At 37.7% G+C, this 22,927-nt stretch overlaps 1 protein-coding gene across 2 annotated transcripts; it reads left to right on the forward strand.

The window, feature by feature from the left end:
* The first annotated feature begins 456 nt into the window (after positions 1-456).
* On the forward strand, positions 457-22,423 carry LOC107097038 (MICAL-like protein 2). Of its 2 annotated transcripts, XR_001481817.1 has the most exons (17): positions 457-829; positions 4,054-4,102; positions 9,468-9,609; positions 9,689-9,876; positions 10,920-11,047; positions 12,276-12,968; positions 13,067-13,272; positions 15,939-16,002; positions 16,516-16,634; positions 16,733-16,797; positions 17,962-18,085; positions 18,189-18,291; positions 19,352-19,425; positions 19,848-19,962; positions 20,314-20,360; positions 20,894-21,083; positions 21,132-22,423. XR_001481817.1 is itself a non-coding variant. In XM_015394007.1 (16 exons), the coding sequence occupies exons 1-16, from the start codon at positions 687-689 to the stop codon at positions 20,968-20,970; spliced, it is 2,337 nt and encodes a 778-aa protein (XP_015249493.1). In that variant the 5' UTR covers positions 457-686; the 3' UTR covers positions 20,971-22,423. The 2 variants fall into 2 exon arrangements, 1 of the variants encoding a protein (XP_015249493.1); XM_015394007.1 differs by having other exon boundaries at positions 20,894-22,423.
* The last annotated feature ends 504 nt before the right edge of the window (positions 22,424-22,927 follow it).

Here is a 22,927-nt window from a genome sequence, read left to right on the forward strand (position 1 = left end):
GCTCCTAAATTTGACTGACCATGAGCTAGGTGCTGCTAGCTCAGCGGAGTTAGAACATCTAATATCAATCTTGAACTAACTTTACTGTGGTCAATCTGTAGCCATTCTATGGGACTGACAAGTGCTATTTAATGGGATGATAACATCCGAAGCTGCTGCAAACAGCCACTTAGTTACTTATTTACTGTGTGATGGAAGACAGAATCAAACCAATATCAAGGTAAGCAGGATATGTTTACAGTGGCTTTTATAAGACATGCCCCCCATGGGGCCTCAGCTGCCGGGGCCCCATACAGGTTGGGACCATCCCTGCTGATTTCCTTTAAAATGGATTTTAAGACATTTTCTTGAAAGAAACGCGCATTACTGATGTATTCTGTCTGAAAATAGGGTCTGTGGCCTCTTAGTATTAAACGTGGAACTGATCCACACAAAAAGAGTAAAAAAAAAAAAAAAAGCTCCGCCCACACCACGTCAGAGCCGATCTTCCACAGGTGTCACAACCAGGTTATTTCCACCACTGTCACAGAAGGGAGGAGGGTGATTCCCGCTGCTCTGTCAACTTCTCTGATCCAGCGTGTCCGTGGAAAGTTTCCTGAAGTTTTCTGTTCAGAAGAGGGAGGCCTCGGTCACGCAGCCGATCTGCGGTTCTCTTTCCGGGCGCTGTGCGGGTTCTGAGCTCCGGTATGGCGGCCGTGAAGGCTCTTCAGCAGTGGTGTCGGATCCAATGTGAGGGCTACCGAGATGTGTCCATCACCAACATGACCACATCCTTCAGGGACGGACTGGCTTTCTGCGCCCTCATCCACAAAAACAGACCCGACCTCATGTGAGTATCGCTGAGATCCAGCGATGAGCTGCGCCCGCATTCACTGGAGCTCTGCGCGTTTTTACGCATCAAACATCTACAGCAGTGGGGTCTCCAGCTTTAGGTAGAGGAAAGAGGGAATATTTGGAGATAATTAACCCAATCGGTGTGGATTTGGGGCGGAATGTGTGTAGAAAAAGTTTTGTTGTGGACTGAGTGGAGCTCAGGGTCCAACAGAGGCGTAGCTAGAAATTTTTATAAGGGTGCCCAGGCAATAACCAACATAGACTGAGGGGTGGCCGAAAGTAGATATGCACTAGAACCTTACGGTCAATCGCCACTGTTCCAATAGGAAAATTAACAAGCAAAACATCTATATTTTCTAAATAAAGACAAACTATACTTTCCAACAGCCTTTGCTAACAAATAGACTAATATATATATATATTCAAACATCTGTGCTTTTTAGATAAAAGGTATGGTGGATAAAATTCTTTGAGGTTTGAGTTTTGGGCGAAAATCTTTTCCATTGTCATTGCTTACTTACTTTTATCAGTAATCAGTCTGCATAAAATTGATATTAACAAGTGTGTGTATATATATATATATATATATATACACACACACATACATACATAAATTGATTATTTATCTATGATTTCAATGAAGAATCCTAGATGACTTGCAGAGACGCATACATTTCTCTTTACCCCATAAAACACAAAATCTATCTCTGCTTGAATTCTGCTCTTATTATTTTTAATGTTAGTATATTGATGTCCATAATTAACTGTGTTTTTGTTGTCAAGTAATTGTTAATATATGAAAAATTAAAATGTTTTGAATATTCCACTTGAGAGTATTACTGCTGCCACCATCTGTATTAGAGGGAAATAAATGGTAGGGGTGGCCAAAGATTGGCTGAGGGTGACCATGGCCACCCCTGGCTCCCCATCTAGATTTGCCCCTGGACCTGTGATCTGCTGAAAGTACAGCTCAACATATAAACCTTATCATAGGGATAGTTTACAACATATCCTCATTAGATTTGAACCACAATAACGACTTTGATCAATGTGAAATATTTATTTAAGTTATTAAAGAAAATAATGAATTTTTCTTAAGAAATTAGATTATATTTAGAATAGAATAGAAAATCCCTTTATTGCCCAACAATGGGGAAATTGTGGTGTTACAGCAGCAAAAGGTAATAGCAAAAGTAGTCACACAATGTGGACCTTAGAAAGGTGTATAAAAATAACAATAAGTGACAGAGTTAAGAAAGTAAAATAAAAAAATCTATGATTTCATTTTTCCTTTCATTCGTATGATGATTATTTGTAAAAGTAATTATCTGTTCATTTTGAAAATAATGAAACTAATACCAAACCATTCACTGCCAACCCATTCGTATTAACTATAAATTCAGAATCAACGGCCATACTGTACTTAATGAAAAGTTTAGTGGAAGGAAAAAGTAGGAATAAAAACAGGTGTTGACTGTGATTTTAGTTTTAATTCCAGAATCACAAAACACTGACCTATATTTTCCGGGGAGAAAAAAAAAGTTAATAAAATGAAGAACATTACAATCCACCCCGAGCATCCTCTTCCTCAGACTGTCGTTCAACTACAGAGGGTCTTCAGTCAGAGGCTCCTCCAGACTGACCCCTGCAGGAGAGCGTCCCTCCCTACAGTCATCAAGATCTACACCTCACTGAGGAAAGCACAATGAGTTAAAACACTTGATTTCCCCCTGAGATCAAGGAAATATTCTTCAATTTAATTGGATATTACAGCTATAACGCCTCTAAATCTGAAACACATTCAAAGCAGTCTAGGATTCAGAGGCACAGAATCCATGTTGATTGAAGTCCAGTGAGCCGTTTCCACAGTCCGTTAATATTTAAGATGCCACATTATGTGTTGCCGTTTGTCTACGATGTACATTGAAGACCACGGTGAACACGGGGATCTACCAAGAATCTTTCTCCTCCCTTCTGCTGCAAGCTTGGAGACGCTATTTATATTTCCAGCCCTCTCTGCCAAAGGGACCAATACCTGCTTTAGTGACAGGTTAATAACTGCGACTGAGTGGTCGGCAAACCACCTAAATCACCTAAATACACAGATAAACTATAGAGTAAGATGAGACACCAGAGCCAACAGAACACGAGAGCTGACTCCTTCATTTAAAGCAACCTGCGTTTCTTTATCACTTTAGCAGAACCATATGCTCATTGCCTCCATGAAACACTGCAGTAATGCAGCAATCGAAGATAAAGGGGCACATAATGTGTATTAAGTCCAAAAACAGAGATGTAGAGCTTTACTTAGTAAAGAAAATGTGATACAATAAAAAAAAATCTTACCAGAAATTAAGGAAAAGTAAGTTTTCTAAAAGACACAATTTTTATTCACTTAAAGGCTTTAGTGAACCCTTTTAATCTGTAGTCATTGGTGATCTTTCAAATTGGATCCTGTGCCATGATTGAACAATTCTTTTAAAGTAATAGCTTTGATTATAAGTTCTTCACAAATCTGCCATATTGGGAGCAAAATGTAGCTTCCTGAGTGTCACGCATATCTCACATTCCTTTCTTCTGTTTATCTTTGGGAAAATAAAAAAATAAATCAAAAATCAGCTCTAGATTCTGAAGACATTTTTATAAAGGAAGCAGCTTTCATTAGGGGAGAAATATGTAAATATTATGCTTGGTAGATCCGGAAGATTGCTGGCAGATGATTAAACTCTCCATGAGTTTAGTCTTGGATTAATTATTTAGCTTTTACAGAGCCTTAACTTAACACATATTGAACCTTGGCCCATGTCCTTCTTGGTTTGTGCTTGATTTTGTTTCTTTAACAGCACCGCCCAATCAAACGGAGATAAAACTGCTCCAGTATTCCTCATTTCAGCTTCCCAGACCGCAGTATTGCAGCACATTTAAATTTAGATGTGTTTAAATCTCTAAACGGTGGTTAAATGCATTGCTGGAGTTGCTCAACAATGGGCCGTGTGATTTATCCAGGCTGAGCTCTGTGTTGGTTTCAGTTCTGGAGCGTGGGTTCAGTGACAGAGCAGCCATACAACTAATCTGACTCACTCACCCTGCCATGTCATTTTGAAACGATGAAACTATGCACGTCTAAACAACACATGTAACTTTTCCACATCTAATAAAGATGACTGTGATTGTTTTTTTTCTCTCTCATGTTTTGTTTTTTCACTTTCTCTTTTGCAGTAATTTTGATTCCCTGAAGAAAGAAGATGTCTATGAGAACAACAAGCTGGTAAGAGTTTTCTCCAGAGTTGTAGCTCCAATATTCCTGAAAATCCTATAAAAACCCTCCTATCTTCATGTTTAGGTAAAATACATGAAGGGCTGTTGCAGTTAAATAATGTTTCCACTTTGAAGGTTCAACAGCTGTGGGAGGAGATGATCTCTGTCATAAAGGATTGCCCAATGTTTTGTATACAAAGAGATAATAAAGGAAGTGCTGTAGCTTTAAGAGTCAGTTTAATCAGCTCTTATCAAGGCAGCCATTTAGATAATTTTCCTCTCATTTTCCTCACTAAGGAACCAACTTGGCAAGGAGTTTATGAAAGGCACCTGGAGAATTATTTGCTTTTATAAATAGTAGCCTTGATCATTTTAAATTACGCTATATGTCCAAAAGTATTCGCTTGAGTCATATATGGACTTAAAGTGACATGCCATTTTTAATCCATAGGGTTCAATATAATGTTGGTATACCATTTAGCAGCTATTACAGCTTTATTTCTTCAGGAGAGGCTGTTCCAAAGGCTTAAGAGCATATTTTTGGATTTTTCCGACCATCGTCCCTGAAGCATACTAGTGAGGTCATAGACTGATCTTGAACAAAAAGACCTGGCTGTTGGTCTCTCCAATTCATCCAGGTCAAGGCAAGTCAAGCTCAACGGCGCCAAACTCTTTCATCCCATATCACTATTAACCTCTCTTTGTGCACACTCGTGTTGGAGGAGAAAGAAGCGTTTCCAAACTATTACAACAAATTTGCCAAGTTATTTTTTGAAAATGTTCTAGTTTACTGAGTCATTCAGATCTGAGGAGCCAAGCTGCAGTAAAGTAAACACACCATACGAGCTGCAACAGTGGCGTTGGAAGAAGGAGTTTGTCATGAGGGTTGTCGTTTCAAACCCCAGCTCCGGCTTGGGCAAAACACTTCAACTGCATTGTCTACTGATGGTGATCAGAGGACCTGGTTTCATCCCATATCACTATTAACCTCTCTTTGTGCACACTCGTGTTGGAGGAGAAAGAAGCGTTTCCAAACTATTACAAAGTAAACACACCATACGAGCCATACGAGTTTGTCATGAGGGTTGTCGTTTCAAACCCCAGCTCCGGCTTGGGCAAAACACTTCAACTGCATTGTCTACTGATGGTGATCAGAGGACCTGGTGGGGCATTTTACGGCAGCCTAGCTTCTGTCTGTGAGCCCCAGGGCAGATGTGGTTACAGTGTAGCTTGCCATCATGACTGTGTGTGAATCAGTGAATGTAGTGTGAAGAGTTTCGGTCAAGTCTCCTGGCTTGAAAAAGTGCTATATAAGGCAAATAACCATGTTACCATTTCTTCCTCCACCACTTTATATACTATACAATATGGTCAGACAAGTACCGATTTCCTGGTAACTATTAAACCTAGACTCCTCCATTAGATTAGTTGGCAGGGTGAATCCTGTCAAAATACCACTCTAGATGGTGGATATCCTGAGAGCGACTCTTCTTTCACAGTTGCTTGTAGAAACAGTCTGCATGGCGAGGCGCTTGATGGTACACCCATAGAAATGGACTCTAAGATGTGACCTGGGTGATTTGGATCAGTTGGACTTTTTGTTAACATAGTTTGGATATTTAGCTGATTATGTATTTTTGTTTAAGGTCAAGCGCAAAAAATAACTACTATTAAAAGAACTAGAAATAACTCAAAGTCCTAGAGGCTTTGCTAAATTCCTTTTTTTATGTTTCCTGGTTTTATTTGGAAGTTGGATTTTAACCAACTTCTGAGCTGTCAATCCAACAGAAATACACCAGAAAGTTAAAATGTGTCAGGCGCATTGCTAAGGACACTTGAGCCACTTGGAGCTATCCAAACGGTGCTGGCAGTAAGGAAGGAGTCATTAAGAGGAAGCAGGATGTTACCTATTGGTAGTTCAGTTATCTAAGCGACCTCTGAAGTTCCTATGCCCTGCATAGGATCTGCCCACGATCCTTTGGGTGACAGCATGTAAGGCCATTCGCCTAGTCGCTAGTTGCATTTGAGTCATTTTGATACGTGATAGTTTTAGTCAACTTAAACTTAAAAGTCTAGTTTTATTCAGTTTTATTTTGCAAAAAAAGTTAACATTTACAATTTTGAATAACAACCAGATCCTTTACCAGACTGACAGATCTTGCCTAGATACTACAACTGCCGGGTATAGAATGCTTTGATTTATAGAATTCACTTTTTTTTATGAATTAATGCCCTACTTTATAAAAAAGTGTGTCACAAAAGCAGTGAAAATAGCAGATCAAGTTCAACACATCATATTGGTTAATATAGCAGACAGACAAGCTAACAAAATGTACAATAACATTCAAAAGCAAATACTTCCTGATCTGCTATGAATTATGCATTACACAGATCAGTAAAATCTTCATTGCTCCAAAAAAAGCATAGAACAAAAACATTCTTCTTTCTACTATGGCAATTTTGGCTTTATTTCTGAGAATTTAGATTTAAATTCACAGGCTTTTGATTAAAAAAAAAAAAAACATAGAGAGAATGTACATATTTGCCTCGTGATGCCATGCCAATCCAGACCTAAACTGAACGAATATGCTAACTAAAATGTTGACATAATCTAAGGAAGCATAGAACATGTTTTTTTTGACAATACAAGGAAACCTTTGCATCATATTTATATAAATAGAAACAGGAACTATGAGAGAGAAATATTCAAAGAACTATGTACCTTTTCACATGGCTTTTTATCCAAAAATAAACAGAATGCAATGAACATTGTATAAACTTTTATCACAAGTAAAACAATAGGACTGAGAGCGAAAACCAAGCATACATGCATACCTTTGTCTGACTATTAAGATTTAATTTCTTCCAGTTCAGAAGAGGTAATACTAAACATTCTTTAATTTCTACCAAAATGAATCCCTAAATTATATCCAAATAAAATCTTAATAGTCAGACAAAGGGATTTTTTTTATGTTTGGCAGAGGATGATCAGCCACATAATTTATTAAGTAGTAATGGAAGAGCCATACTGCTGAGAGCGAACCATCAATGTGGAGCGTAAAGAGCAGACTTTAGCTGTGCACAAAGACGCATTTCTGCACAAGCGCTGCTGGAAGAGCAGAGTTTGTCACAGTTGAGTGCGCAGTACCGGACGATTCCGGGTTATTCTCCCCTGCTGCTATGATCCATCTGCGGTCAGGCAGAATGAGCACCGCTCCATGCCAGGTGGGCTACGTGACCAAACAAGACCCAGCAGCACGGATGATACTCCTTAGCTTGTCTGACAGATTAAAGCACAATGATCAATTTAAAATGTCTGACTTACCACCCGCTAATTTGTATGCATGTATACATGTTTTTCACTCTCAGTCCATTTGTCTTACTCTTGATAAAAGTTTATACAATGTAGAATACAAAATTGTGGAAAAGCACCCGGAGCCGATCATACCAACATGTCTCATTTTATTTTATTTTTTTCAAATATATTGATCTGTTTAATTATTTCAAAGTCAACCCTCTTGCTGAAAAGTTTCTAAATCATCTTTTTAAACTCTTTTTTTTTCACTTTAAACTTGGTGTATCTTAACCTTCATTTTATTGTCCTTAATTTATCATGTTTTTATTGACTGTATTGCTTTGAGATTTGTTTTAAAACTAAAGTGCATTACATATAAAATGTATTGTTATTATCATTATATCAGAGGGACTATTGCAATAGATCTAACTTCTATCTATGATGCAACTCAAAAACATAATTTGAGTTTAAACATAATAAACTATGCTTTAGTTATATTGATTGTGTAATCTTTGTTGTTTTCTTTACCAAAAAATGGTCAAATCCATAATTTTGTATTTTTAATGATTTTTAAGTGCTTAAATTGTGGGAATCTAGGATATTATTATAAATACTTTTTTTCTTGGAATAATAAAAATGTAATTAATTTTATTTGTAAAGCCCAAATTTACAACAAATGTCACTTTATGAAACACAGCATGATATACTGATGCAGTTGACAACCAGAAACAATGAATCAAATGAGTCAATATCATCCAATTATTTAGTAATAAAGTAATTAAATTATGTTTTATCTGCTCCAAGTTGATTCTAGCTATAGAGCAGGGCAGCCAATTGTACTCCATGCCATTGATAAAAAGCTGTACATATCAATGCTGATTGCACAGACTTCACCTTTCTCCCCTGATTTAAGCCACAGTGGTTTTACAGAGTATGCAGCATGGTGTGCATATTCCAAACTGCAGATTCATTAAAAACCTAAAACTTATTTTTTGTTTTGTTTTAGGGAATAAGGAAATGACTAATTAGACTTTGTCCTTCTCCCTGAGTGAATTCATCCCACATAAATGTTACAGACCGTTGAGGTCAAAGTACCAGCAGAAAGTAGACCGTAAAAACTTTATAGATAAAATCAACAGCTGACGTTGAACTGAGCATCATCCTGGCAACATGGAGCCATTTTAATGTTACATAATTAAACATCTTCCTGTCAGTCTTAGGTTTTCCCTGGCATGTTCTAACCCATTCTTACCTCTAAACTGACATAAAAGTATTTAACCAGACCTTGCTGTTTTGTTCTTTTGTTTTTTTTTTCTCCAACTTTGGAACAATGATGAAGTTTTGGTGATTCTTTCAAACATTCAGCACAGCCAGTGGGAGGTTCCCCAACAAAAGCAGAAATTAAATCTGTTCTAGTGTTTTTAATGTTAATATATATTCCAAAACATCTATTTGAGCCAGACACCAATGGACATTCAAAAAGCTGCTTATTGCCAAACTAAAAGCGTTTTATCTGATTCTGGCTGTTGAATTTTACTGTTTTTAATTAGGAACTTTTTATAAACTTGAAGGACAAAGCAATGATGAGTTTCCTTAGCTCCACTTCTGATCTGATTCCTGATCAGGTTATGAATCTGGTAACTGGCACGCCTCAGCTTGTTTCACTTCCATATAAAAGGTGATAGTCAACCTTTCGAATTCCTTAACTTGTCCTGCTCATTGCCTTTTGTTCTGCATGATCTGCTAACAAAACAGACTGTGAAACAACAGGCATGCTGGAACATTTTTTTTTTTTTTTGGAGTGTGATAAAACCCCATCACATTTATGCTGGTACATCAGAATTTGTTTTATGAGGTTCAAAGCATAGACAGGCTAACATACAGTTAACATAAATTTGGGAGGATATAATTGTAAATAAGCAAATAAAGTTGTATCCGAGGAGCATGTTTCTCGCTTTACCAAGGAGTACATGAAGGGCTGATAAATTTAGCTTTCTTTGTAATATTTTTTATTTAGTGTTGTTTTTAACCATTATAATAAAAGAAAATCCTCAACAGTCTGTTGCTTTTCTATTTGCAGGCCTTCAGTGTTGCAGAAGAACAACTAGGAATTCCTGCTCTGCTGGACGCAGAAGACATGGTGGCTCTTAGGGTTCCCGATCGCCTCTCTATCCTGACCTATGTCTCTCAATACTACAACTACTTCCATGGACGCTCCCCTAGTGAGTAATAATCCTGCATCATTGCATCTATCTACATTTCTGGCTCCTCTCATCTCATTCTGCTCACATCTTTGTCCAGTTGGTGGAATGGCAGGTATAAAGCGCCCAGCTGAGCCAGCCACCAACGAACCTTCAGGCAAGAAGAACCAGGCGGTGACGGCTAAGGTGTTTCCTGGATCTAAACCCGCCAGAGAGAACAGCCCTCCCCGCTCTGCGATTATTTCAAAGCCGTCTCCTTCACCTAAACAGATCAGAAATTCAACACAGGTAAAAGTTGACTTCATTCTGTTTTTGGATTCTGGTCGCTTTTCACCTTAACTCTGAAAGGTCTATACAGTGAGTAAAATAAGTATTTGAACACCGAACTATTTTGCAAGTTCTCCCACATAGAAATCAGTTGTTGTATTTATTTGTTGATACACTTCTTCACCATGTTTGCACACACTGCAGGAGGGATTTTGGCCCTCTCCTCCACACAGATATTCTCTAGATCAGTCAGATTTCTGGGGTGTTGCTGAGAAACATGGAGTTTGAGCTCCCTCCAAAGATTCTCGATTCGGTTTAGGTCTAGGCCACGCTAGAACCTTGTTATGCCTCTTCCAGAGCCACTCCTTGGGTATCCTGGCTGTGTGTCATTGTCATGTTGGGCCACCCAGCCTCGACCCATCTTTTATGCTCTGAGGGAAGGAGGTTGTTACCCAAAATCTCCCAATACATGGTAATCCTCTCCTTAATACAGTGCAGTTGCCCTGTCCCATGTGCAGAAAAAAAACAAAAAACAGAACATGATGGTGTTCTTGTGATGGTACTCATCATTCTTCTTCCTCCTAATACGGTTAGTGGAATTATTACCAAAAAGTTCTAATCTGGTCTCATTTGACCACATGACCTTCTCCTATGACTCCTCTGAATCATCCAAATGGTCATTGCAAAACTTAAGACGGGCTTTGGCATGCGCGGGTTTAAGCAGGGGAACCTGCAGTGCCCTGCATGATTTTAAACCATAATGTCTTAGTGTATTACCAACAGTAACCTCGGAAACGGTGGTCCCAGCTATTTTAAGGTCATTGACCAGCTTCTCATCCATCAGAGTGTTCAAATACTTATTTTCCTCACTACTTAAAAAAAAAATAATAATTATCAACTCATCATGAGATGTTGCGAAGCAACAGTCTGATATCTATATTAAAGGATTTAAATAACTAATTTTTAACTTGTCTTCAAAAAAATGCTATTTCCAAAAAAGGCCGCATTCCTGTTCATGAGTTCTCATAGAAGTTCCTCCTCTTTGCCTTCTTCCTCTCTTTCAGGATGCTCATGTTGCAAAATCTCACCAAGCAGGAACATTAAGCAACAAATGTGCCTCATGTAACAAACATGTCCACCTAGTACAGCGACATCTAGTGGATGGAAAGCTCTATCACAGGAACTGTGCAAAGTAAGGACACTTCATTAGAGAATCCATCACTGTGTTTCATTATATCACAATAAACGATATAAAGATTTCTTGAAAGGAGAATTTTAGAGGAGAGTTTTAAACTCTTTGGATTAGTTGATATTGTTAAATGAATTGTTGACATGGTCAGCTGTGGTTATTTCTCCACCGCACTGCACTAGAACCCATGATGGATGCCTTTAGTTATTTTAAGTGTATCCATCTGTTTCATCATAGTAACCAGTTTAAACTGACTGGGATGGCATTGGGAGGCACTGATTTAACCATCCTCCCCTTCTAAGTTTGAAAGCAACGGGTGTTTCTTACTGTGCTCAACAACAGCTAGCCCTAATGATTGTACTGAAGTGGTGTAAATCGTGTCTTGATTTGTTTTTGGGGCTTGAGCCCAAAATCCTAATCTGCTGGCCGATTATTCTGTTTCAGGATTTACTGGCAGGATACTTCTGCCATGTTTGACTTCAGGTGTAAATGGGCTCAAAATAGTGTTTAATTTTGTCTCGCCAGTCTACTGAATATCATCTTGTTTTTTTTTTGTCTTTTAGGAAAATATAAGACAGATTTTTATTTTTTCAGTAATGATTTTTACTGTAACAAAGAATCCTATTTTGCGGAGCCTGTTGTTAAATTATCAGCTCTAATTTTAACCGTGCGATGTGCGTTTTGATTTTTTTTTTTTATATTCTGTGTGTTTTTTTTCTGATAAGTTGTTAATGCGCTCTCTGGGTGATCTGGTCTAGTGCTGCAACTAACGATTATTTGGTTTTATTAAGCCGCTCCAGAAGGATCAATATTTCTAACCTGCTTTTCCATTTCCATGATCAGATCATGATGTGTTGCTTTTTGAGAACTTTTAATCTAATACATGTCATCACACAGGTTGCATTTAAGTAAACTTAGAGCTCATTGTTAATACAGCAAAATGAAACCAAACTAAATTTGCTCCATTAAAGTTCATTTTGGATTTACCAAGGAGATAATTACTTTTCCATACTGGGCTAGCTTGTTTGTATAGCTGGTTTCCCTTCTAAAATGAAATAATAATAAAAAAAACCTTTTTGTTGTATACAAATTTAAGCACCATCTTACGATTAGTTTGATGATCAGAAAAATTTAAGTGTGACCCAGAAAAAAGAGCAGACTAAATCTGTAGGTTGGAAGTCATCTCAAATAGTTTTGTGTGTGAAACCATGTTTGCCTTTCTGTATTCCAGGTCGCTCTCAACAAACACAAGCTCTCCGTTTGGGGGGTTTTCCGCAAACACTCATGTTTCTAAACCTGATCCGAGCAAATCCACTGCGGTCACTTCGGCTCAGACGCCGTCCAGACTTGGTCCGACATGGCTGACTGAGAAGCCCAGCTCTTCTCCAAATGGCTCCACTTCATTTTCTACTTCCCCTTCCTCTCATTCTGCCCGAGCTCCTAATTCTGTTGTTAAAGAGAGCCCCTCAGTTTCTGTGTCCAAACCAGCTGCATTAAGTGACTCTACCTTTACGAGCAGCATCAGCACCAAGCCCATAGCTGCTCCTCAGACCTCCGTCAATGCAAACAAGACATGGGAGTCCAGGATGAAGTTTTTAGAGTCGGATACTAAGACAAAGGTAGAGGAAAAAAAGACATCAGTTTTTAGCACAACTGTAAATAAAGGTCAGACTACTGTTAAGGGACAGGATGTGTCGCCAGGTCAGACTGTAACCATGGTCATCAATGTAGGTAAAGATGTAGGTAAAGGCAAGGGTGCAGCTAAAACAACCGCTGGTGGCAAAGTGGGCACAAACACTAAAGAGCACGATGATAAAACAAAAGCATCGGCGGCAGCTTTCATTTCCAAGAAACTGACTGAGGAGAACAACAACAACAACAACAAACCATCATGGACAAATGCTTCTCTCAGAAAAACTGGCAAGTAAGTCTGATTAGAAAGAGAGTTGTCTTAAACTCCAGCTAAAGCCTGACCTCTTTTGGTAAAAACTGGTATTACAGTAATTTATATCTTGCGTTCAGAGCTCAGCCTCAAGAAGAAACACCGAAGAAGGAACTTGGGGCTGTCAGGGCGAAGGTGAAGCTGAAGGCAGATCCAACTCTTCTGGCTGATCTTCAGGTTCCAGAGCCTGAAAAACCAAAGGTCACCAGCTGGATCAGTCGGACCAAAGAAAAGACACCAGAGAAGGGAAGCTTGACACCTCCCAAAACCTCACCCAACACTTCAGGTGAAACCAGATTCTCTTATATAATGGGCAACATTGAGTTATTGTTATTTTACATACAGATGTCATTTTCGGGATATGGATGCATGTTACTCCTGTAAATTCACAAAGTGATTTAGCTCTTAAAGGTATAGTGGAGGATGTTCTTTTTCTGGGTGGATCATCAAAATAAGTGGTCCTCCTAATTGTCAATCATTCTGGTCATATGTTTACATAAGGCCGTCCTATGTGCTCGTCCCCATTTTTACTCACTGGTGAGTCTGACATAGTGGAAAAATTGTAAATCTTCTTTTAGAAAGTAAGTATTAGAGATGCAAACAGCAACATTTAAACAGAGCGTGCATGAGGAGAAATGGGCTCGTGCATGCTCTCGCATGCGTTTAATAGGTGTTCCCTCTCAGGAATTCTTTTTTCTAAAACTGGAGAGGGCGACTCTTTTCAAAAATTTGTGAAAATCCTCCACAATACCTCAAGTTGTGAGGTGTTAATCCTTATGTTAAAAATATGAAATGGGATAAAAATCAACTTTTGCCTTGTAGACTGTGAAACATCTTTGATTGAAGCGTTTCCTGGGGCATTAGCAAGGCAAAATATAGCTGAGCTCCATTTGTTGGTACAAGATAGATTTATTTGTAGAGAACCATTCATACCTTTATGTTTACAATGTACTTTTACAGAAAAACAAAGGAGTCAAAACACATTAAAAAACATCACATAAAATTAAGCATCACATAAAAGCAAAGAGTTAAGAGGTTTAAATTAAATCTAAAAAAAAACACAAGATATTTAAACTAGGTGAGGTGCAGTTAACAGTCTTGTTTTTGAAATTTGTTCAAATGACATCATAGGTTTCAGGTAGTTTTTCTGCAATGTTGAAAATCATCATCTATTTATTTATTTATTTACTTCAGCCACAGCCAACGCTGTGTTAATTCTTTTTTGAAATATGCATTATAAAAATCTAGCCTACTGAAAAATGAATCAGGATTCTTTTTTTATTTGTGGTGGGATGTCTTAAAATTGGAATCTTGTACACACACATTTTAATTGAAACCATATTGTAACAGAAAAACAGCCTATTAATAAAAAACAAAAAACAAACCCTTTGCTCCTAAATTATTGAATAAACGAGCATATGAGCACAACAGTAGAAATATTTCTTATTTTTTTTATTGATTTCTTTATTAAATATTTAGGCTCTTTAGCCATTACATTAGTAAAGTTATGATGTAGAAGCTGTTTTTTTTATTTTGTCTTTTAACTTCTTTAGAAATGTGAACAAAACATGAGCATTAAAGTCAAATTCCTTCCATTGAATATGATAACAATTTATATTTTTATATATATATATATATATATATATATATATATATATATATATATATATATATATGGCCTTTCAAAGTTTAACATTTGGTGTTCAACATAAAACATCAAGTACAATTAGGGTGGCCATTTCTATAGCACCAAAAAGGAGGACATTATGCGGCATATCAATAAATTACTATGGTTTACATAAGAATCTGGCATACTCTCATTTATAGTAAAATTTTTAGTGGTTAAAGAGGCTGCTTGTGTAGCTGAATAGGAAATATTAATGAAAAATAAAAAAATTATTTGTTCCCAGAGTTCGTATTTACTCAATACAAGGTAGATGTGTAGAATGCCACAAAGCATAACACGTGTGGACTTAAATATTAAAATAAAATCTTTTAACTGGTAACATGCATCATAAAAAAAACATTTTATTTAAACAACTAAATAGATAGTAAAAAGCAAGTTCAATTGCTTAAAAAGTATAGCTTTTTAAAAAGTTCTTCAGTCTTTTGGGAACTTGTCTTTATGTCTGTGAGTGTGCAGCAGACCTGTCTTCAAGTTCACCCCTTTGGCTGTGGGCGAGTCACTGAAAATCTCCTGGTCCACTTTTAGTCGATGCAAAAATGGAAATAATTTTGCTCTTCAAGCCTCGTGCCTCATAAAGGAGGACAAATATGTGTCTGGCTGCATGTGGCGCTGGACATCAAAATGAAAATCTGGACTGTCAAGCCTAAAGCCGGACATCTGGATCCCCTAAGTACAGTTAAAACATATATACTGCTGAGGCCACTTTTTCTACTCGGGCAAAAGATTCATGCAGCAAGCCGTTTTACCAGACAGTTGTTTACTTTTTCATAAATGGACTCAATTCTTTTGGCTCTGAGACTCGTCATCTGGTCCGACGTTAGCTCACTGGAGATTTTGTGTTTGTGCGACCCAAGGGTCCCTTTTACCGTAAAAAGGACTTTTTAATTTCAATGAAACCTGTCTTGCTTAAATAAACTTTTTTTCTGTTTAATTTTATCAGCATGCATATCATAAAATATGTATTAGTTCTCACGTGTCTGAGCTAGGCAGGGTTTCTACAGGATAGTTAATGGTAGTAAACAACACTGGGATTGCCGTATTAACCCTGATAGGACAATCGTATGGATGTTGAATAAAAGGGGCCTGAAAGTGGAGCCTTGAGGAACCCCCATTTGAACAAACAAGACTTTCTCATTTCAAAGCAATATTGTGTAACTTTTTGCCATCAGGGGTGCTGGACCTGAAACCTTTAGCTTTAGAGTCATATATGTGGTGTAAAAAAGATAAGAAGGGGTAAAAAAACAAATTTATTTTGTCATTTACAGTGTCAGAAAACGAATCTCCTGCAGACTGGAGGTCAAAACTCAAGCCTGTCTCCAAAGAAACAAAGTAAGAGTTATATTGACATACATTTCCTTTTGACACGTTTTTATCTTTTGATGGTACCTTGTTTGCTCTTTTTGGCTCATTTCCATCTGGTTCTAACAACAGTGTTTGCATCAAGGTGAGCTCTCAGCATTTTGACATGGGACATTAATTGTTGGAGATCTTGTTTCCCTCCTTTTCTGCTATCTACACCTCCTGTCCTCCATCCATCTTTCCAAACAACCCTCCCACAGGAAGCCTGAACCTGCTGCTTGTCCAAATGGCTGAGACATCATTTGTTGTGAGAGCCCTCAGTCTCTTCTCTTCCGCCACATGCATGTCAGCCCCAAATGGTGTCGGGACAGAGTGGAGTTCTCTGTGGTGCAGCATATGCTCATCCCTCAGAATTTCCCTCCCTTCCTTGCCTTTTCATCCACTTTTATAAATTAAAGGACTGTAGCAGAATGGGGATGGATAAGGCCAGATGAAATGAGGTTGATTAAATCTTTGCATAATTGTAACCTTATCTATTCACAGACCAGCAAGTCCTTCACAGTCTTCCACTAAATCGTGGAGTATTGGAGCCCCCAAACCTTTAGAGCCCCATGATGGGTCTCCTGCAGGCAGCACAAGCGTTTCTGCATCTACACCAAAGGGTAACACCACAGTTAAATACAATGTGATTGTAGTTCATTTTACGATGGAGTTAACAATGTTAAATTAATGTTTTTGGAATTGATGTCTTTCTTTTCAGCATTCCAGAATGGCCCTAAAGATCAAATAATGAATGGCACAAAGATGGAGTCAAAGGTCTCTAAGGTATTCACCTTAAAGCACACAGTTTTATAAATTAATATAGGTATGCATTTTGTCAGCTTTTCAAGTTATCTTGCGTAGTGGCACACTTAGACCATTTATAATCACTGGACAGTATTTTTTCCTATTATAAACCTTTCCCTCACTTGCTGCCGATGCACCTAAATTTCCCCACTGTGGGGCAGTAAAGGATTATTCTATGCTAATGTTGTAGGAAGAAAATGGAATTTAGCTGAAAAAGGAAACAAGCCAACATGTAAAAAAAGTAAAAGAAAAACAAACATTAACAAAAAATAACACAAAAAAGAAAACAAGAAAAAAAACAAAAGCAAATAAAGAGAACAAATACAGAAGTAGGGGAGTGTGGCCTAGTGGTGCGCTTGGAATCCTGAGGTTCTGAGATCAAGCCCCACTCCCACAGACTGTCACTCTGGGTCCCTGAGCAAAACTCTTAACCCCACACTGCTCCCCAGGAGCTGCACAATGGCAGCCCACTGCTCCCCAAAGGGATAGGTTAAATGCAAAGAGTTCATTTCATTGCTCTGTACTTGTGACAGTGTAATGACAGTTAATAAGCTGAAAAAAAGATTTATACATATAAAACTTTAAAAACGTGACTGCAGTTTTGTTTCATACTCACCAGAAAGAAAATTGTTGGCTAAACTAAAATGGTGATGGTAGGTAGATATTGATAAACTGAATTAATTATTACCATGCTGTTAATAAAATGTGTCCAGATTTTTTTTTGTAAAATCTTAATCGAGCCTCTTTAAGAACAGGGATTTATACAGCAGAACCTGCTGAATATTTCTATATTCTCTTCATTAAGAGAAGAATGTTCTCAGCCAACAGTGGCCTTTACAGTGTGTTTTAAATACTTGATGGTTTTACGCTTCTCTTGTTGCTGTTTGAAGAAGCAGCCAAAGATTAAATAAGCATGTTTAAAATGGGTTCATCAACCATCTAAAAGTTTCACATTATTTATAAATACTTGAATTACTTGTTTTTCCCCAAAATGTCTACAGAATTTGCAAAGCAAAAACTGGAATAAACTGGTAAATTATGAGGGCAGTTTTGCTGTTACTAAGTTTTATGGTTCGCACTTCTTTCAATAACTTTTCGGTTGATACAGCATGAGTTCTTATTCTATGTGTGCATCATATGCAGACAAAACCAGGTTACATCCCCAAAGAGGACATCATCCGGGAGCTTAAGGAGATTGAAGACAATTTGAACGAACTGGAAAGGAGGGGAGTGGAGCTGGAGTTGAGGCTGCGCAAGAAAGAGGAAGGTGAGATCAAGGCTCTCAGAATAAAGATTAGACTTTACAAAGGAAGAGTTAAGAGAACTAGTGTTTTACTGCCTGAATGTGTGGGTTGTTTTTTTTTTAACAGAGGGCGACGACGACACTGTTATGGACGAGCTTATGGTTGAGTGGTTCACCTTGATCAAAAACAAGCAGGTGGCCATGCGTCGTGAGTCCGAGCTTGTTTACATGCAAGTACTCACACACACACACTCACACACTTTAAGAAAATGGGCTTTCAGTAATTAGAGGAACAGACTTGTAACCAGAAGGTCAACAGTTTGAGTTCCCAGTGTCCTCCCTCCTCTGTCCCACAGCGAGGAACAAGGCAGCTGACCCTCTCCCACTGACCACCCTGAACTAGCAGAAGTTAGGACCAGTATGTTGTTCAGGACAACAATTTTAGCCTTGGGACAAATCTATACTTTGGCTGCTTGAGATCTTTAGAATTTCAGGAAACTAACAAGCTCTTTGCTGTTAACTCTTAGAAGATCATGTATGAAAAATAACTGTTTATATAGCAGATAAAAATATGACATTTAAAACACAAGGGTCTGTTGTAGCGGAGCCCCTAAAAAGCTCCTACTAATAAACTTTTAGATGCTTTTCTTTGAAGTTTAGTGCTGTAGTTCATTATTTAAATCAGTCGAAGGATAACAGTTCTGTAAAAAAAGAAAAAAAAAAACAGAATTTCCCCTCCAGTCCAGCATCACCAGAGGTTCCCACACTTAGCTCAGTGTAACTTCTTTCCCTAGCAACCAAGACACCATGAGACATAGAGCTGTGATGCTGAAATAAGCCAAACGAGAACCATTAGATGTAGTCTGACCAAATTATATCTATGTTTAACTTTCACTCATTGATAAAAGTCAGATCAATCATGTGCCATCCAACTTTCTCTGTAGTTACAGCCAGACTTTCCGTTAGAGCTGGAAAATCTTCACCAGCACTCTGTCATGGTGAAATGTGCAACTTTTAATGGTAATACTGGAAGTTTCAGCATCTCCACCATCACTTTTGGCTTTGCTGTGGGGCAAAGAAATGCTACACAGTATTGACATCAAATAAACAACGCTTAGAGCTGATTTCTTCTAAATGGCTATTCAACAAAATCATGGGAAAAAAAATTACAGGATGTTTACAATATAGTATTGAATTTTTATAACGTCTTACTTTTGGAATAAAACAGAAATTTTTTACCAGTTGATTAAAATAAGTTATTTTTTTTTCCCCTCTTTTTTTTATCAACAGAGGAAGAACTCAGGAACTGGAAGAAGAGCAACCAAGTGTGGAGCAGGAGCTCAGAAGACTGATGGACAAACCAGGTGAGTTTCAGCACAGCATTAAAGATACAATGGAAGATGTTCTCTTTCCTGGTGGATCATCAAAATAAAAGGTCCTGCTAATTGTCAATCATTCTAGTGATATGTTTATGTAAGGCCATTCTATGTGCTTGTCCACATTTTCACTTACCGGTGGTGAGTCTGACACAGAGGAAAAATTTCAAATCTTCTTTTGGAAAGTATGCTTGTATGAGCGACGCAAACAGCAACTTTTTAAACAGAGCGTGCACAAGGAGAAATGTCCTCCTGCACGCTCTCAGACATGTTTAATAGGTGTTCCCTCTCAGAAATGGTGCAGGGTTGGAGAGGGTGGGTCTTTTCAAACATTTGTTAATATCTTCCTCTATACCTTTAAATGATAACTGGAGCTCTGATGTCTGACCAAAATCACTTTCTTTCTACAGAACACTTGAAAACAAGTCGGGACAAACAGAGAGAACAGCAGCTCATGGACAAACTGTTAGAGATTGTCAACGACAGAAATGCAATAATAGATGGTCTGGATGAAGACAGGCTGAGGTATTTTTTTCTTAGTTTTATCGCCATGAAGAGTAAATACATCTTTAAATCATCAAGCTAGTATTCAATGAGATATTTCTGTGAATGTTCAAAGCTGGTAGAGATGTACCCCAAAACACCAGTTGCTGTAATTCCTAAAAGAAAATTGTTTTTATTAATTTTTTGATTCAAAGGCATGCTTTTATTTGTCGGTTTTCATTTTCAGAGATTTGAAAGCCATGCATCTTTTATTTAAACAAATAGGGATACTTCACCACACTTTTACAAAGTACAATTAACCATGAATTCCCTTAAAGGTAGGAGATGTTTTTAAACTATTTGCTCTTTGTTCTTGTATTTATTTTTGCACAGGGAGGAAGAGGAGGATGAGGAGCTAAACAAGATGATGATGAGTTTCAGTAAGTGTCTCCACCCCCACTTCTACATTATGCTCATTGTTGATCAAAAACTCATCGTTGCTATCATTAATTTGGCTTCTAAATGAGGAAATACGGATTTTTTTCAGTGTTTGCACGTCTAACTGAAGTGGAAAAAACTAGAAAGTTTGTGTGAACTTGTGGCACATTTTTAGGAGAGCTTCTGGGTGATGATTTCATCTAATTTGACTTAATGTAGCTAAATGGAAAAAAGAATCCAATAACAAAAAATACTCTCCCTGCATCTTTGTCAGACAAATGTTTAATGCACCTGGTTAATTTGAGACCTTTGGAAACCTTGTTGGTCATTTGCAATTCATGATTGGGAAGGCAGAGCTGAAATTGAGATTTATTGAAATTCAGTGAAAGGTCGGCGAGTAAATGCTGAACGTGGGCTAAAGATTACCATTTCATTTTAATGTATTCATAAAGTTCATGTCAAAATTTTATATATATTTTATATTCTGTCTGTTAAGTCCTGTTTTGATTTTTTTTCTCCCCTCCTCTTCACCCAGATGTAAATAAGGACAAAACCAAGAGAAAGTCTCAGAAATTCAAATTTTTCAGCTGGGGAGGCAAGAAGGAAGCATGACTTTGAAACGCACAGAGTCGTGTTTGCGTTAGATGTTTCTGCTGCTTAGTGTGTTTGTGCTCATCCTCTGGATCACAGGACGACAACGATGCTGCCTGCCTATGTGGGCGGGAGAGAGAGATATTTATCGATGTCTGTTTCTTAAAAAGTGCCCCTCCTTCTGTCAGCTGCATCATTCATGATTTGCTTGTTAAAAAAAACACCTGAACATCAAGACATACAATGTTGGAGGGGTAATGACTCCCTCATCATCTTGAGATTTACTCTGGCACTCTGGTTGTTTAGTTATGTCCTTTATTATTAATCTGTCGAATGTATGCTTTTATACATTGGGTTTATGACTTGTAAGTTCTTGCTTGCATCATGTATTTAAATGCACTTTGTATACATGAACACAAAATTCTGAGGTCAGGCAGTGTTAATTAGCTCAAGTTAGCAGTTTCTACAAAAAAAATGCCATTAAAGTGTCGCCCAAGGATTTCTCTTATTCTCCATCACAGAATATCCTCCATAGCCTCTAGCATCCTGCTAAAGATTGGCACTGGCATCTTTAGCTAGCTCGCCATGGAGACTTGTTCACACCAAGATGTGACTTCTTGTTGCAGATCTCTTACGAGTGATCTCTGATTTATTTATTTATTTTTTTTACCTTCTTTACCATCTTCCTTGATGTAAGATTGAGCCTCATTTAACAAAGTTTTGCTTATTGAAAGCTTTTCAGTTATTGCTCAGATTTCTTTTTTTATATGTGCAAATCTTGGTTAGTTTTTACTTTTACTCATTTCCTGCCTTTCCTAAATGAAATGTTCACTTGTTTTCCCTGATCTTTAAACAGAGTAGTGTTCTCTTTTAAATAGAACACTTTTCTATTTAAGGATGGGGATAGAAACGGTGGCACCTTTATACCCCAGTTAACTGCTCTGATCAATACTGGTAAAAGTTGGGAAACCCGGGGCAATTTATGATGTTGGATTTTGACTTGATTAAATAAATGTTCTAAGATTAAATTGTAATATAGATTTTTTTTCAATATTTTAATGCATCGATTTTTCTTAAGAATCTTCATGTCTAATAGTTGTTTAGAAGGCTTTATCACCACAGTGATTTCTGATTAAGTGTAAGAGTTTCATTCAAAGCCATAACCACCAAAATAGCAGTATGAAATATGTTCATAAGGTGTAAACTTAAAACTATTAATTTCATCTTTCTGGTGATCATCTGTGAGGAAAGGTGTGCGGTTTTATGGCTGCTGCGTCAATAAAAAGCTTGAGGTATGTGTATTGTGACCTTTACAGAGTGTAATTACAGATATTTCATTAACGAGCGTTTGTGAGTCAGGAGAGCACCAGATGTGGTCCACATTGGACCTTTATATGTGTATGTTTGTAATATGTTCATCCTGTATTAACTGTATAGTATCATAAATAAATTTTTGTTTTTTATCCAGTTGTCAAATAGTCAAATTTCACTTGGTTCTGATTAAATTTACATGTGAAACTGGAGCAATTGCAGATTAAACATTGATCAGAAAAATAAAGGGACACATCCTAGATTTCAATGAATGGAATATTATCATGGAATTATTTGTTCTGCACAAAGTTGAATATGCTGATGACAAAATTATCAACGGAAAGAAAATGTATTAACCCGGATTTGGAGTCAGACACTAAATTAAACCCACTACTGGCTGATCCAACTTTGATGCAATGTCCTTAAAACAGGTCACAATGGGGCTCAATATTGCGTGTGGCCTCCGTGTGCCTGTATGACCTCCCTACAATACCTGGGCATGCTCCTGATGAGGTGTCAGATGATCTCCTGGGGGATATCCTCCCAGAACTGCACTTTGACGTTGGTGGATGGAATGAGACATGATGTTCCATAATTGGATTCAGTTCTTTGGAACAGGCAGGCCAGTCCATAGCTCCAATGCCTTAATCTTGCAGGAACTGCTGAC

This window comes from Cyprinodon variegatus, unplaced genomic scaffold, assembly GCF_000732505.1.
Source record: "Cyprinodon variegatus isolate N-32 unplaced genomic scaffold, C_variegatus-1.0 Scaffold667, whole genome shotgun sequence".
Taxonomy (NCBI): domain Eukaryota; kingdom Metazoa; phylum Chordata; class Actinopteri; order Cyprinodontiformes; family Cyprinodontidae; genus Cyprinodon; species Cyprinodon variegatus.